Source organism: Aquarana catesbeiana, linkage group LG07 (genome assembly GCF_042186555.1).
Source record: "Aquarana catesbeiana isolate 2022-GZ linkage group LG07, ASM4218655v1, whole genome shotgun sequence".
Taxonomy (NCBI): Eukaryota; Metazoa; Chordata; class Amphibia; order Anura; family Ranidae; genus Aquarana; species Aquarana catesbeiana.
The window spans coordinates 85,962,782-85,980,014 of record NC_133330.1 but is presented as its reverse complement, the minus strand read 5'-3'; the positions used below and the strand labels follow the sequence as shown (position 1 = coordinate 85,980,014).

The 17,233-nt window shown below is 46.0% G+C and overlaps 1 protein-coding gene across 2 annotated transcripts in view; it reads left to right on the top strand.

The window, feature by feature from the left end:
• NUP210 (nucleoporin 210) overlaps nucleotides 1-17,233 on the top strand; it is a 287,888-nt gene that overhangs the window by 73,048 nt on the left and 197,607 nt on the right. For both annotated transcript variants that reach the window (XM_073592410.1, XM_073592411.1), the window contains exon 10: nucleotides 16,628-16,768. In XM_073592410.1, coding sequence (XP_073448511.1) covers nucleotides 16,628-16,768 — 141 coding nt within the window. The remainder of the gene's footprint in view (nucleotides 1-16,627; nucleotides 16,769-17,233) is intronic.

Genomic DNA, 17,233 nt, shown 5'->3' with positions numbered 1-17,233 from the left:
AACGGGATGTTTTACATTTCCAGGGCCATTGTCCCTTTGTAGGGAAAACAGTCCCTGAAGACCCCTGTACTCTATGCTTTTGACTGTTACTGTTAGACCAGGGCGATATTTGTGTTCACTATGCTGTAAACATTTCAAATTTGGCACTAAAAACCAGTGGATGACCCAAGGTGTGACATCACACCACAAGTTGCACGTTTTACCAACACTTTTCAATGAGGCGTCACTACAGGATAGTCTACATCCTAGAGAAAGGGAGCCATTGCAGTGTAGCAGGCGAACATTAAATCTTCCAAAAGCCTGCGCAACACTCAGTCTCAGACAACGTGCACCTTTTACTGGAGCAGGAGCCAGCTCGAAGACCAATTTTTGCATTCAACTCTACCTATATATAGAACCTGCCTTAGTGTGCTGCCCTTTTTTCCCAGGGCTCAAAAACGCCCTGCTTCTTCTACTCCTCCTCCTCCCCTGAGTCAGATCCTGGAATGCCTGCCCTAGGCAAGGCAGACTCATAAGGGAATGATGAGGGCATTGGAGCGGTATTGGAGGAAAATGAAGAACATTTTTATGCCCCAGAATGTGGCTAAATTGAAGAGGGAGTTTCAAGCAACATGCTTGTTAACATGGAAAGGCTCATTGCTGCAAGAGCCTTGGCATTGTGCAGCCTGACTCTCCTTGTCTTACCATGCCCCTTTGGGTACACAGAGACCTGAAAAATCTTTTAAAACATTCCTTGTTCATGAACAGGCAGAATGTGCAGCCTGACAGTTCTATAACTCCAGACAAAATTCTTGCTTCCCCAAAATCTTTGCTGAACTTTATCCAGTGGAAAAAAGTTCAGAGAAGTGGTCTATCCCTCTGGTTGATCCTGCCATCTCAGTCTTTAACATCTTACTGTACCTATTGAAGCTGTTCTTTCTTTCAGAGATTTTGTAGATAGAAAGTTTAAGACACTCACTTTACTCTTGCTGGTCTAGCCCCATTCATCTTGTCAAACTGCAGCTAACTGGACTAGAGCGATAAACAACCAACATGACCCTGTTTCCCAACTTCCAGGGGGCATGTCCTCGAAAGCTTTGACAGTGTCCAGTCACCTGAAGGTATGAGCCTATGACCCAGGGTTTATGAATATGTTGCCTGTGTTCTGTTCTATACTACAACATGTGGAATTTCCAGGCAAGTCTAGGACTGGACACTAGCAAAGTGTAGGCCAACCTAGGGTCACTCATCCATTTATTGCTAGTGTCCTAGAAGGATGGATGTATTTTCTACAGCATACTAAGATAGGTTTAAGACTGTTTCTCAATGGATGAGAAAGTTTAAAGGATTTGTGCACTCATAAAATCTTTTTCTTGCAGTCCATTGATGTGCCCACCTTTTTGTTTATGCTCATGCATACTCAGTATTGTTTTGCTACAAAACTGACGCATGCTGTTAGTAGCAGTTTTTAGGCTGACCTTATCTACATTTTTTTTTTTTTTTTTTTTTTTTCTTCAGCCCAGTTTTTTTTGTGTGCAGTCCTGTAGGTAGCAGTATAGAGTGCATCTGGAAAGTATTCACAGCGCTTCACATTTTTCCACATTTTGTTATGCTACAACCTTATGCCAAATCTAATAAAAATAAAAAACAAAAAAAATCACATGTACATAAGTATTCACAGATCAGAGTAAGAGAGCGCTTTGAGATATCAGGATATTGCTTCATAAAAAAAAAAAAATATGTATATATTATATATACTTTTAATCACAACAATATTTGCGGAACTTTATCATGGCTTCAACCTCCGTCTTGACATCAGTTTAACTGCTCTCATTGATTTTTTGACTGTAGCGCTTTGGTGTTTTTTATATCCTGTTATTTCTTCTTGCACATAGGTATTCACAGCCTTTGCTCAATACTTTGTTGATGCACCTTTGGCACCAATTACAGTCTCAAGTCTTTTTGAGTATGATGCTAGAAGCTTGGCACACTTATTTTTGGGCAGTTTCTCCCATTCTTCTTTGCAGGACCTCTCAAGCTCCATCAAGTTGGATGGGGAATGGGGAGCGTCGGTGCACAGCCATTTTCAGATCTCTCCAGAGATGTTCGATCGAGTTCAAGTCTGGGCTCTGGCTGGGCCACTCAAGGACATTCACAGAGTTGTCCCGTAGCCACTGCTTTGTTTTCTTGGCTGTGTGCTTAGGGTCTTTGTCCTGTTGGAAGATGAACCTTCACCCCAGTCTGAGGTCCAGGGTGCTCTGGAGCAGATTTTCATTAAGGATGTCTCTGTACATTGCTGCATTTATCTTTGCGTCGATCCTGATTAGTCTCCCAGTTCCTGCTACTGAAAAATATCCCCACAGCATGATGGCACCACCATGCTTCACTGTGGGGATGGTATTGGCCAGGTGATGAGCAATGCCTGGTTTCCTCCAGATATGACTCTTGCCATTCAGGCAAAAGAGTTCAATCTTTCATCAGACCAGAGAATTTTGTTTCTCCATGGTCTGAGAGGCCGTCAAGTGCCTTTTAGCAAATGCCAGGCAGGCTGCCATGTGCCCTTTTTTTACTGAGGAGTTGCTTCCGTCTGGCCAATCTACCATACAGGCCTGATTGGTGGAGTGCTGTAGAGATGGTTGTTCTTCTGGAAGGTGGTTCTCTCTCCACAGAGAAACACTGGCCCTCTGTCAGTGTGACTGTCAGGTTCTTGGTTACCTCCCGGCCTAAGGCCCCCCCCCCCCGCTCAGTTTGGCTGGGTGGCCCGCTCTAGGAAGAGTCCTGGTGGTTCCAAACTTCTTCCATTCATGGATGATGGAGGTCACTGTGCTAATTGGGACCTTCAATGCTGCAGACATTTTTCTGTACTCTTCCCCAGATCTGTGCCTCCATACAATCCTGTCTCAGAGGTCTACAGACAATTCTTTGGACTTCACGGCTTGGTTTGTGCGCTGACATGCACTGTTAACTGTGGGACCTTATATAGACAGGTGTGTGCCTTTCCAAATCATGTCCAATCATCTGAATTTACCACAGATGGACTCCAAGTTGTAGAAAAATTTCAAGGATGATCAGTGGAAACAGGATGCAACTGAGCTCAATTTTGAGTGTCATGTGATCTTTTAGTTTTTCATTTTTAATAAAATTGTAAAGTTTTCAAACAAACTTCTTTCATGTTTATGGGGTATTGTCTGTAGAATTTTGAGGAAAATCATGAATTTAATTCATTTTGGAATAAGGCTTTAACGTAACAAAATGTGGAAAACTTTGTGAATACTTTCCAGATGCATTGTAAACGCAAAGCTTTAAGATTACCTTTGTCCCTCAATGCACTCCTTGAAAAGGATTTTCTACAGCGAGTACAAAAATCCTATTTTACCTTGCGTGTTCTCATTTTGTCTGATTTTCTTTATACATTATATTTGCAACCATTTAGAATTTTTTCATGGTACCTCCATGGCAGCATACCTGTGATAAGCTCCGCTCTGGAGTCCTCCCTCGATAGTTAATACATTATAAAAGTGACAACCATACCCCCCAATAGCATTCTCCTTTTTTTTTCCTCATATCTGATGGATAGTGTCAGTGCGTCTTTTTCCTCTGCCATGTGCAGTTTCCGTCTGGGTTCAGGCCTCTCCCAGATGTGGTCCCCTATCTTGGGCTGCTAACAGCGCTGATAAGAGGGGAGCCCTATCCCAGGGTCTTTTGGGGTGGCAGCAGTTTCCAAACTTGGAACAACAGTCCTGCATATTGGGCTAAGCTGGCTTTCCACGGTGGGGACAGGTAAGGGCTGCCTTTTTCTGAGCCTATTGTGTATTTTGCCTGTATTTCCTTTTGGCCTGTTATTCCTGTCCTCTGTCCTCTGCAGCCTGTGTGTGGCGAGCGCCAGGGCGCGAAAGCGGTGCTTCCGGCCGTCCGGAACATGCGCAGGTAGCTGATGCTTTTGGCGCCATCTTTCTTATGGGAAAGCCCTTGAGGCTGAATCGTCAGGGGGCAGAGCGGGGAATGGGGGGACAGACGGGTCCGCCTCCCCTTTTCCTATTTAGATGTTCAGATCATTAGTTAGCCTTAGGCTCAGTCTTGTCAAGTCCTGCCCTTGGTATGCTCCTATAGCAGCAGTATTGGTCGTATATGGTGAGCTATTTTTGATGTTTTAAAGGAGAGTAATTTTAAAAGGAAAAAAAAGATATGTTCATAGTTCAGGGAGATAATGGATGCTTAACCACTTCAAAACCAAGCACTTAGACACCTTCCCGCCCAGGCCAATTTTCAGCTTTCAGCGCTGTTGCAATTTGAATGACAATTGCGCGGTCATGCTACACTGTACCCAAACAAATTTTTTATTATTTGGTTCCCACAAATAGAGCTTTCTTTTGGTGGTTAAATGGGTGTGTGGACAAGGGATTATAGCGGTGCTAGGGTCAGGAAGATTAGAGAAGAAAAGATAAAACAAAAAATACTAAAATTACAAATTTTATTAATAGTCTATCATAAATACAATGTACATTATAAACAATTCATACAGTAATTATACAAATTTTGTGGATACATGTACTGTAAGTGACCCTAAGAATGGTCAAGTGGGCCAGATGGCAAGTGGCCGTTGAAGGAGGGGGGGCTCATTTTCCTACATGTTTCGCCAAAACATTGGCTTCTTCAGGGAACAGGAGCTCATAGGGTGGATATATATAAAAAATTCTGTGTGGTGGACATAAAAACACATGTTAGAAATATTAATTTGACCAAACACTGCATAGTAAAAACAATAACACACTGCAACTGTGGCTGGACATTCATGCAACCCCAAGCTCCACACCACTAAACGGAACTGCGGACATACCTGGGGCGTCAGTGCCCAAGACGGGAGGGAAGAGAGGGAGAGGGGGAACACAGCCACCCAAGGAGATCCCCACAGGGGAGCAGGCAGACCGCGCCGTAAATTATGCCTGCAGGGGGCATACAGTAGACCTGGCAAAGGAATGTAAAGATAGTCATGTGTCATAATGCACTGTGGTAGTTATTCCAGGAATAGAGGGTTGCGCATATGTGCATTGTATTAAAAAGAGAACAAAAAATATATGTATATAAATAGGTATAAATGTATCTATATCTCTGGAAAGGGTGCGGACTTACATGTATATCTAAAAGCTGTAGAGAGGCAAGGTCAGGAAGTGCCTGTGATATATGTATGCACACAGCAAGGAAAGGACATCAAGGTTGAACCATATCTGCAGACCACTTAAAGCAGGCCTAGTTGGAAAAATGGATAGTGTTAGGGGTCTTGCTGTTGTTAACTGGGGCCAGATATGGTAGTTTATGCCTATACTTACTTGATGGTATCTGCTGTAAGAAAGGATTCTCATAGCGGTACATTCACAGGTATATAGTACCAGTGCTGGGATGAAAAAGGGATAAAAATAACAGTGGATCCTATATGAAATATAAAGGAAAAAAGGAGGATCAGAAAGGTAGGGAAATGGAAGCTTTTTGGTGGTGTTTTTTATTTTTTGCGCAACAAATAAAAAAAGGCCGAAAACAAGTTTTTCTTTGTTTCTGTTAAAATTTTTTGTAAATAAGTACGTTTTCTTCTTCAATGACGGGCACTGATATGGCTGCACTGATACGGCAGCACTGATGGGCACCAATGAGGTGGCACTAATGGGCACTGATAGATGGCACTCATAGGCGGCACAGATGGGCACTCATAGGCGGCACAGATGGGCACTCATAGGCGGCACAGATGGGCACTCATAGGCGGCACAGATGGGCACTCATAGGCGGCCCCAATGGGCACTCATAGGCGGCCCCAATGGGCACTCATAGGCGGCCCCAAATGGGCACTCATAGGCGGCCCCAAATGGGCACTCATAGGCGGCCCCAAATGGGCACTCATAGGCGGCCCCAAATGGGCACTCATAGGCGGCCCCAAATGGGCACTCATAGGCGGCCCCAAATGGGCACTCATAGGCGGCCCCAAATGGGCACTCATAGGCGGCCCCAAATGGGCACTCATAGGCGGCCCCAAATGGGCACTCATAGGCGGCCCCAAATGGGCACTCATAGGCGGCCCCAAATGGGCACTCATAGGCGGCCCCAAATGGGCACTCATAGGCGGCCCCAATGGGCACTCATAGGCGGCCCCAATGGGCACTCATAGGCGGCATTGATTGGTACATATGGGTGGCACTGATGGGTACTTATGGGTGGCACTGATGGGTGGCACTGATGGGCACTCATAGGTGGCATTGGTACAAATGGGTGGCACTGATGGACACTGGGCACTGACAGGTGGCACCGATGGGCAATGACAGGTGGCACTAAACACACTGGTGGCACTGATAAAACATATTGGGGGCATTGCTGGGCAGATCTGAAACATAATGGTGCCAATCAGTGCCCATTTGTGGGCACTGATTGGCACAGATTGGGCACATGTGGATGGCCATGGGGTACATACCTGGCCATCCACATGTTGCCCCTTCCCTGGTGGTCCTAGTGGTGATCCCCGGTGGTCCAGTGTGGTGATCTGAGGGGGGGCTGCGCTGATAAACAATTAGCGCAGACCCCCCCTGTCAGGAGAGCAGCCGATCGGCTCTCCTCTACTTGTGTCTGTCAGACGCGAGTGAGGAAAAGCCGATCAACGGCTCTTCCTATTGACAGCGTGATCAGCCGTGATTGGACATGGCTGATCACGTGGTAAAGAGCCTCCGCCGGAGGCTCTTTACCAAGATCGGTGTAGAGGTGTGTCAGGCTGACACACCGCTCCACCGATTGCCGCGATGACGCCCAGTCAGGATAACAGAACCACTTCCCGGACATCAATCCATTATAGAGCGGGCGGGAAGTGGTTAAATATATAGTATATATTTCTTTGGCTATATGTTTCTCTTTTTTTTTTTTTTTTTTTTGGGTAAATGTGTTAAAAAAAAAAAAAAGCGAGAGAGAAATAATATATTTTTAGTGTAGCTATGCTTGGTGTCAGGGGGAAAGGCTCTACTTTTTATTGTATGGGTTTCCCTTTTCTCTGCTCTAGTATTCTACTTTTCTGCTTTTCGCCCTCTGCCTGCCCCCACAGTTATGAGTCAGCTGCCGTTAGACCAAGACCCTCGTTTTCTTAGGTAAGGACACGCACCTAATACAAAAAAGAAAAAGAAAAAATTTTTTTTTTTTTTTTAACAAAAAAGTGCCTTTTACGCTGTTACTCTTGTTTCAGCCCTATACGCCAAGATATGTCTAACAAGACTTCTGGCAATCACAGCGGTCCTGCCAAGTTCGGATCACAGTCGATCGACTAGTTCTCGACACCGATGGGAGGTCAGCTTTTAAAAGACATCGCTCATCCAGCCCTCCCAGGTGGAAAAGTACCAAAAAATGCCATGGCAGATAAGCTAATCTGCAAAGACTGTTTTCGAGGTTATGCTGAACAAGAAAAAACTGAAGTTCAGCAGGTGACGGATTTAATAAAAAAAGTGGTCAAGGACTCTTCAGCTGAGCTAATGCACTCATCTCCCTCGCAAAAGGGCATAGCTAGTGGGCAGGTTCAGCCTTCGGAGTCAACCCTTCCAGAACCATCAACCACATTAGGGCCAATTCCCTGACCACAGGAGACAAAGATGAATCGGAGGATTCTGTGGAGGAATTGGAACCCTCAGGCTTTAACTTTTCTTTAGTCCAGCCATTTGTTGCTGCGGTCAAGCAGGCCATCGGCTGGGAGGAAGCGGAGGAACCGCCTAAGAAAACTAAGTCCTTTTTCCCATTTTTAAAGAAAAAACTTGCCTTTTTTTCCCTTTATGGAAGAGTTAAAGGATCTCATAGAGGGGGAATGGAAGAAGACGGACAAACGCTTCTCCTTAAACCGACTTCAAAAGTTATACCCTTTAGCAGAGTCTGACTCTGTTCTCCTGGACACTCCTCCAGTGGTCGATGCTGCAGTGGTGCGCCTAGCTAAAAACATCACCCTGCCAATGGAGGACTCAGACTCCTTTTGAGGATCCGTTGGATAGGTGTATCGACTCGGACCTAAGGAAAGCCTACCAGTTGGCAGGAGGAGCCTGCAGGCCAGCTGTAGCATTAGCTTCAGTCTCTAATGCCATCAGGGTCTGGACGGAGAATATTGAGGTAGCCATTCATCAAGACGTATCTAAAGATGCCATCATTAAAGCACTGGAGGAGCTCAAATTGAGGTATTCAGCTAGATTGATGTTGCACACGATTATGGCCAAACGGGCTCTGTGGCTGAAACCTTGGGCATCCGACGCAGCATCCAAACAAAACTGGTGCAAAATCCCCTTTGACGGGAAAGCTCTGTTTGGGGATAGGCTGGAGAAGGCAATCTCTCGAGCGACTGGGGGTAAATCGAGATTACTTCCCCAGGACAGGAGGGTTAGGCGTTCTCGAATTGTTTCTTCTAAATTTCAGTCCTCCAGGAACAGGAACTTCTCTCGGTTCCATCAAAGTAGGGACCCCAAAAAGAATTGGAGAAGTACCCAAGCCACTTTTCTGAAGTCAAGCAAACAGAGGAGTCTCTCCAACCCCCAGGCGGCAACGAAAACTTTTTGACAGGAGGCCACTCCAACTTCCTCCAGTAGGGGTCAGGTTGAAGAGGTTTACCGAAGTCTGGTTCAGCCGGTGCAAAGATCCCTGGGTGGTATCTACTGTCCGTTTTGGTCCATTTTTGGACGTTGCTAAATCATCCCCCACAAGACTCTTTCATTCTGACCAAACGACCAGCTTCTCCTCAAAAGGCGGAGGCTCTGCAGAAATATCTTCACCTAATACAGGTTCAGCAAGCGATAATCCCTGTCCCTCCTTCCGAGAGATTCACAGGATTCTATTCTCCTCTCTTCCTTATCCCCAAAAAGAGTGGAGAATGGAGACCAGTAGTGGATTTGAAGAGATTAAATAGTTTCATTCATTTGGACTCTTTCAAAATGGAATCCTTACAAACTATGATCCAGATGGTCCAACTGGGAGACTGGATGGTCTTGGTAGACTTCCAAGACACCTATTTTCATGTTCCCATTCTCCCTGCCTTTCAGAAATTTCTAAGGGTGGCGATGGGTCCCATACACCTCCCGTTCCAGTGCCTTCCTTTCGGTCTGTGTATATCCCCAAGGATATTCTCGAAGGTGTTAATCGCAGTCCTGGCACCCCTCAGGGAAAGAGGACTGCAAGTTTTTTACTTTTTTAGTCGAAATCCTACTGTCCAACGCAGCTTCTGGAACACAGGGAGATTCTCCTGTCCACCCTGAAGGAGTTTGGGTGTTTGGTAAATATCCCAGTTAGTGATCTACCTTGGCTCTCTTTTCAACACCTCAGCTGGAACAGTGTGTCTCTCCCCCAGAAAGTGACGGCTATTGTCCAAAAAATGTGTCATGTAAGAAGACTTTCTCACCTGTCAGCGTCAGATTGTTCAAGTCTAATCGGGACCATGTCTTCCTGTATCCCGATGCTACCCTGGGCTCATTGGCATCTGAGGATTTTTCAAGTGGGCTTCCTGGCTCAGTGGAGGAGGAAGTCACTGTGTCAACTAATTTCAATCTCAGTTTCCATGAGGAGGTGTCTCCTTTGGCGATCACCTTGCAGTACAAGGGAGGTGGGACTTTTCCACGAAGGGGGTAGTATCCAATGTCTTGGAATTACGGGCGGTCTATATAGCCCTAGTGAATCTGGGAGAACATCTACACCAGAAACAAGTCCTAATACGCCTGGACAACAGAGCAGCAGTGTCGTATAACCAAAGACAAGGGGGAACCCACAGCATCCCATTACTAATAGAAGTGGAGCCCATTATGTTGTGGGCAGAGAGAAATCTGCTGGATCTGAAGGCGGTCTACCTTCTGGGCCATCTGAACGAAGAGGCAGATCATCTGTCCCGTTGTTTTCAGGACAACAGCGAATGGTCTCTTCACCCCTCTGTGTTCAGTTGGATCATGAGTCTTCAGAATCCTCCGTAAATCGACCTTTTTGCCTCACCAATGAATACCAAACTGCCGAGATTTCTCTCCCGCCTGCCGCATCCTCGAGCAGAAGCAGTAGATGCCCTCTGGAGCCTGTGGCATTGCAAAAAAGCTTTTGCGTTCCCTCCCAAGCCCTTGATCTCAAAGTTTCTGCTCGCGTTTATTGAAGGAACCAGTCAGAGTGGTGGCAATTCTCCCTTGCTGGCCAAGGAGGCCGTGGTTCCCATGGGCAATGGGCCTCAGTACGTGTCATCAGCTTAAGATTCCGGTGCTTCCTCAATTTCTCTCTCAAGGGAGATTTGGGCATCCAGCTCCTCACAAGCTGAATCTGCATGTTTGGATGTTGAAAGGGAGAAATTCCAGTCCTTAGATTGCTCTGCAAATGTGATCTTGACTCTTTTGAAGGCCAGAAAACCCTCCACGAATTATGTTTATTCAAAAATCTGGAATAAGTTCAAATTGTTTGTGGCAGACAAGTGTTCGGATCCCACAATGCCACCCACTGCACTTCTCTTGGATTTTCTACAAGCTGGCCTGGACCTTGGTCTCAGTTCACTTAAGGTTCAGGTGGCGGCTATATCAGCAGCCATCCAGAAAAGATGGGCAGAAAATTCGCTCATCGTTCAATTCTTCAGGGCAGTCAAAAAAATCCGGCCTCCAGTAAAACGTTCCTTTCCTGCTTGGGTTTTCCCCTTTGTCCTGGACTGTCTGATGTCTCAGCCTTTTGTCCCAATAGAATCCGCTTCCCTATGGAACCTGCGCTCAAAACGACCTTTCTAATTGCAGTGACTTCAGGAAAAAGGGCCTTGGAATTGCAAGCTCTGGGGGCAGAAGATGAGCACATATCTTTCTTTCCGGATAGGGTGGAACTACGGACAGTACAGGGGTTTGTCCCAAAAGTCTCTTATCGGTCTACTCTCTCAGAAGCCTGGGCACTTCCTACCTTTATGGACCCACTCTCAGGTTCACTACAAGAACTGGACATTTCCAAGGTGCTAAGATGCTACCTGCAAGCCACAAGTCCCTTTAGAGCATCAAACAAATTGTTCATGGGGGCGTGGCCGGCATGGCGGACTGAGTCGACGTGTTCCCTATGAGCTCCTGGAGTATTTCTCTGCAACTTATCAGTATATCACAACTGCGTTCACCGGAGAGACCCTGTGCATCTGGATGCCTTCCAGAACTCCCGGCGGTCAAAAGCGGGGTAAGAAATTGAAATTTCCCCCGAATATACCAGAAGAAACCGGCCTGGTCCCCTGCTCTCTGAGGTCTCCTGCGCGCCATACCAATATGGCGTCGCAAACGGACCACAAGGCGGACCTTCTTATAATTCCCCCGGGATTACCAGAGATCATGGCAGCTATCACCTCTTGCCAAACCGCTGTCACCACTTGCCAATCCACGCTGGCATCTAAGAAGAAGTTCAGCTGGATGTGGGCTTGTTGAGACAGGACCTTGACAAAATTGGGTCCAGAGTGCCATGAGATGTCGGCGTAACTATCTGCAGATATTTGGAATGATGTTGATGTCCTCAATCTTTCTAGTTGCTGGTAATGGGTCAGAATTGACTTTTGTTTTTCCTTCTAATACCTGAGCCCTCTTACTGCTTTCCATGCACTATTAATGAAGCGAAGTGCTTTTATTGTGGAGACGCATAAGATGGGCATAATTTACCCGGATCCAGATTTGGCAATTATCTGAACCTGACATGTGGTTCTGTGTGTCACTGACCCCCTGCTATATCTGATGGACACAGAACTGCATATGAGATCCTAATATTATTCCAGTCTATCCTCCCTGGTTCTTCATAACTGGTATTTCTCAAATTCTGCTGGTTATAAGTTGTAACAGACTTCTAAGTATGTGCCCCTGTTTACTCAGGTGAACATCAGTGACTACCCTCTGGACCATACTACTCCACTGCTCAGGGAAGAGTCTCCCTATGCACACTCAGGCTTAGTTTACCTGGCATTGGGATGAAGTAGCATCTGATTCCGGACACATGTCCCCAACTTAATAGTATAGTCCTCGACTATGGGTTTTTTGGGATTTAAGTGCTCCTCACTCTTCCGAGGTGCGCGGGGAGGGGGGAGGTGGCATTTGCTAACCTGAGTTGGGTGTTAAGGTTTTACATATGTTTTATAATCACTGTTGGTCTTTTGGTGAAACTGTTGGATGCATACCGTATTGATATGGATGGTACTACTTATATGAATATCCTACTGGGGGTTTGTGTTGTGAATGTGGTCCCGCGTGGTTTCCTCTTGGAGGCCGACCCGGGATGGCATTGCACATGTGCCTCCTTCATCATATTGTCATGCCTGTATTATGGCTAACTGCTTAGTGGTGTCATGGAATGTGCGCGGCCTCAACTCCCCTATAAAGCGCTCGCTGGTGCTCAACCATTTGCGGAAACTCCGTCCGCAGGTGTGTATTCTTCTTGAGACACACTTGATGGGCTCCCGGATACTGGGCCTCAAGCGAGCCTGGGTAGGTGCACACTACCATGCTTCCTATTCCAAGTATGCAAGAGGAGTAAGTGTTTTAGTGCACAAATCTTTGCCCTTTCGGCTCTTAGATGTTAAGCTCGACTCGGGGGTAGATATGTGCTCCTGCATGCCTTGATTTCGGAGGTACCAATTGTGATAGTGGGCGTTTATCCCCCCCCCCCCCCCCCCCCCCAGCCGACATAGATGTGCTTCACAGGCTGATGCAACAGGTTACGCTTTATAATGTTGACAATGTTTTATTCACTGGGGACTTTAATATGGTTCCTTTTCCGGAGATGGACAGACAGCACGTTTCTAGGTTGCAGCAGCCGAGTTTGACGCGCTGGGCCTCTACCTTCCACATGACAGACATCTGGTGACATTTTCACCCATCTGATAGGGCATATACATGCCTTTCCACCACACACCGGACCCTATCTTGCATTGACCTGGTTTTTGCCTCTCCTGCTCTGCTACGTAGAGTGGTTTCTGTGGAGATCCTCTCGCGAGGAATCTCAGATCATGCTCCGGTGTCTGTCACGTTTAAGATCTCTGATGTGGAGGGGGTGGGGGTGGGGGTGTGGCGGCTGTCCAAATACTGGATTATGGATCCAAATATTCAGGAGGAGATGCCAGAGGCACTGTGCCTTTTGGATTGTTAATGCGGGATCTGCTGGACCTCTGATATTGTGGTATGCTCTTAAGTCATGGCTTAGGGGTGAATATATGTCTTGTATAGCTACGAAAAAGCGGCAGTCTGCGCTGTCTGTGGCATTTGGAAGAACAGGCAAAGTTGAAGGAAGCTGAATATATGCGGTCCCCTGATCAGGGACACTATGTGCCCTGGCAGGATATCTTGCAGGAGCTGTCCCTATTTAGGGTGGAACTCACTAAGAAGTCTATGCTTGATAGTGCCCAGAGGGTGTTTGAATTCGGGGATAAAAGCGGGAGGCTGCTGGCCTGGCTGGCCAAGGGGCAACATGTCACGACTCATATTGGTAGGCTGAGGGATCCAGATGGTAGTCTAACAGCTCCAGCGGACATTAGTGCTGGATTTCTTGATTTTTACCAGACCCTATACTCCTCTAAGGTAACTTTTCACAACTCTGAACTGCTTCATTATCTCGACCAGATCCCGCTCCCCTCCTTGGAGAAGGGGAGAAGGGAAGAGCTGGATAGAGATATCTCCCCTGAGGAGGTGCAGGAGGCATTAGATTCTATGCAGTCAGGAAAAGCCCCAGGACCCGATGGAATTCCCATCGAATTCTACAATGTATACCAAGAATTCTTGGCCCCCAAGTTCACTTCATTATTGCAACAATCCTTAGACCTGGACTCTACCAGAATCATGGTCTGAGGCGATAGTGGTATTGGTGCCCAAGCCAGGTAAAGACCCTGAGGAGTGTGCCTCCTACCGGCCTATCTCCTTGACCAATGCCGATGCCAAGTTGCTAGCAAAAGTTTTGGCCCGCAGGCTCGGTAAGGTAATTGAGGACCTCATTCATGTGGATCAGACAGGGTTCATGCCTGGTAAGGGCACGGTTATCAATATCCATTGACTATTTCTAAATTTAGCCGCCTCCCATATTAATGAGGGTACTAGAGTCATAGCCTCTCTGGACACAGAGAAGGCTTTTGGCTCAGTTGAGTGGGAGTACCTATGGGCAGTGTTGCGGAAATTTGGAGTTGGCCTCGTTTTCTACATTGGCTGGAGTTGTTGTATAAAGCCCCTAAGGCAAGAATACGGGTAAATAATACCCTTTCCGAATTCTTTCTCCTCCAGAGGGGGACCTGACAGGGATGCCCTCTATCCCCCAGCCTTTTTGCGCTGGCCTTGGAACCCCTGGCAGTTTTAGTCAGGGAATCTGACCGTTTAAAGGATTTCGGATTGGCCCTCTGGAGGAGAAAATCTCGTTATATGCGGATGACACTTTGTTGTTTTTGCAAGATGCTGGTCCTTCCCTGCAGGCTGCTTTAGAGGCCTTTGATCAATTTGGACGGTTCTCTGGAATTCACATCACTTGGAGCAAATCTGTTTTGTTCCCTCTTGATGTACAGACCAGACAATCTGCGGCACAAACCGCGCTAAAGTAGGTGGATGAATTTGTGTATGTAGGTATTAGGGTTACGCGAGATCCCCAGTCTTTCCAACGTCTTAATCTCCAGACCATAGTGACACGCCTCGAGGAGCATTGTTCTCGATGGGCTAATCTACCTCTTAATCTCTTGGGACGAATAAATATCCTAAAGATGATTTATCTTACCAAATGTATTTATATTTTCACTAATTGTCTGGTGTGGATACCCCAGTCTTTCTTCTGAGATCTAGATAATTGTATTGGATCCTTTCTATGGCAGAGATCCCCCCCTAGGATGGCCAGATCGACCCTCCAGCTCCCTGTCGATTTGTGGTGGCTTGGCTCTGCCCAATCTGCTGTTATACTATTGGGCGGCCATGTTAGGTACAGTTAGGTGGTGGCTGGAGCAATCTAAAGCAAATGCTGCAGTCTGCCTTGAGGCAGCTATTGTGGGATCTCTTAGGGAGCTGGGTAACCTGATATATCGGAGAGCCTCTCCGTACCCTTCCTTGCCGAGTCCTGCCAGGGCTACTCTTAAGGTGTGGAGTTTGGCCAGGAGACGGTTTCTTTCCCCTAACCGGTGGTCCCCTTTTTGCCCGTTGTGGGGGAATCCATTGTTCCCACACTTTCGAACAATACCAGACTCGCAAATTTGGGCACGGTATAATATTAAATTACTGAAGGATATTGTGTCGAATGGATCTCTACGGTCCTTTCAGGAGCTGGCTGGTAAGCATGACCTCCCTGCACCACCAATTCTCAAATCTGATGTAGTTGAGGATTTACTGGCCCAGGAATGTTTAGTCAAGCTCCTCTCCACAATTTATTTAACCCTCCTTCGGAAGGATTCTCTGAAGATGGATGTACTCTGGACCAAGTGAGATTTCAACTCTGGATAGGGAGGCATGGGAGGAGTGCTTCGGGGACAGCTCTAGACTGGTAATATCTCTAGATATAAATTAATTCAAACAAAATTTTTACACAGGGTGTACCTTACACCTCAGAGACTGCACAGAATATATCCACAGAGGTCCCCGAATTGTCCGCGCTGTTAGTCTCCCGACAGCTCCTACATTCACATGTTCTGGACCAGCCCTAGACTAATCCCGTTACTGGTCTGCCGTAGTGGAGGCCATTAATGTTCGTCTACACTTGGAAATACCTCTGACACCTGAAATGGCCTTGCTGGGCATACACGATGATGACCAAAGGCCTAGATACACTAAGTTGCTGGTTTCATTGTTTTATTATGCAGAAAAGGAGATTTTATTAAAGTGGAACTCTCCTAGGTCTCCCTCAGTAGGGGCTTGGGAGGACTCAGTTAACGCGGTCTTGCCTATGTACAAGTTGACCTATATGAGTAGAGGATGCCCTCAGAAATACGCGAAAGTGTGGCAACCCTGGACTGATTCTGTATGAGGTCTCTTACTTTTGTACATCGTATTGTATACTGAGCTGGCTGCCCCTCCCCCTCACTCCCCTCCTCCGCCCTCTCCCCCCCGACCCCCCCGACCCCCCCGCTCACTTCACTGGCGTTTGGAAGAAGGGCGATTGTGTCAGCTCTCACGTTTCCTTAATAACTACCCACCCTGTTGTTAGCTATTTATTTTATCACAGGTATGCTGCCATGGAGGCACCAGGAAAACGGAAAATTGTTCGTACTTATTGTAATTTTCCTTTCCTAGTACCCATCCATGGCAGCATACATGCCCTCCCGTGGTTTTCGATATAATAGGAGAATGCTTTTGGGGGGGGGTATGGTTGTCACGTTTATAATGTATTAACTATCATGAGGGGAGGACTCCAGGGCGGAGCTTATCACAGGTATGCTGCCATGGATAGGCACCAAGAAAGGAAAATTTCGGTAAGTATGATGCAATTTTCCATTTTTTTGTGTTTAAAGAAAGGGTACATATAGCTGTTGTAACCCATTCTTAATCTGATCCATTTCTTAAATCATGGACTACTTGTATTTTACTTTCTTGTGCTACTAACAAGGAAATAAAGGAGGCCTTATATATTTACAAGTGATTAGTGGTTAACTGAAAGTTATCTGATTTACAGCTTCACATGTTGGTTTTGTTGATAATGTTCATGGTCTATAAGAAAATATATTTATTTTCAGAATATACGTATTGAAGCAAAGATACCAAAGGAATACTTTGAGATTCTGGAAAGCTCGCTGAATGGGTCGTACCATCATGTGAAGGCCTTGAAAAGTGGTCAGACAATAATTGACGCAGCTTTGACATGTATGGTAGATGAAGTAAGTATGACTAGTTGTCGTGCTACTGTTTGTATTTGAAAGAGAATATCAGAGAACAAGGATATGTGTTAACATAGATATAAAAACACCAGTGGTTATGAAAACTATTGTATTTCCTATGGTCTGCCAAGTAACAAGTCATCTCCCCTAGAATTGTTTAAAGGCTTATTGTGGAATAAGAGGACACCCCATGTCTCAGGCAGAGGGAGGTAGCTTTTTTTTTTTTTTTTTTTTTTTTAGAAAATCATTTTATGTGCTTTATGGATCAGCTTCTTAACGATGTGTGATTCTCTCGGAAAGGGTATTCTCTTTATTTTCTACTCTGCTTTGGAAAAACCTGAGAATTTTTAAAATTGAATTATACACTTTCATATTTGGTGAAAAGACACTGGCATTAACTAAACCTGGAAGGAAGAGTGAAAAAAAATCCCAGAAAAAATACACAAGTGGAACACTGAAAACACT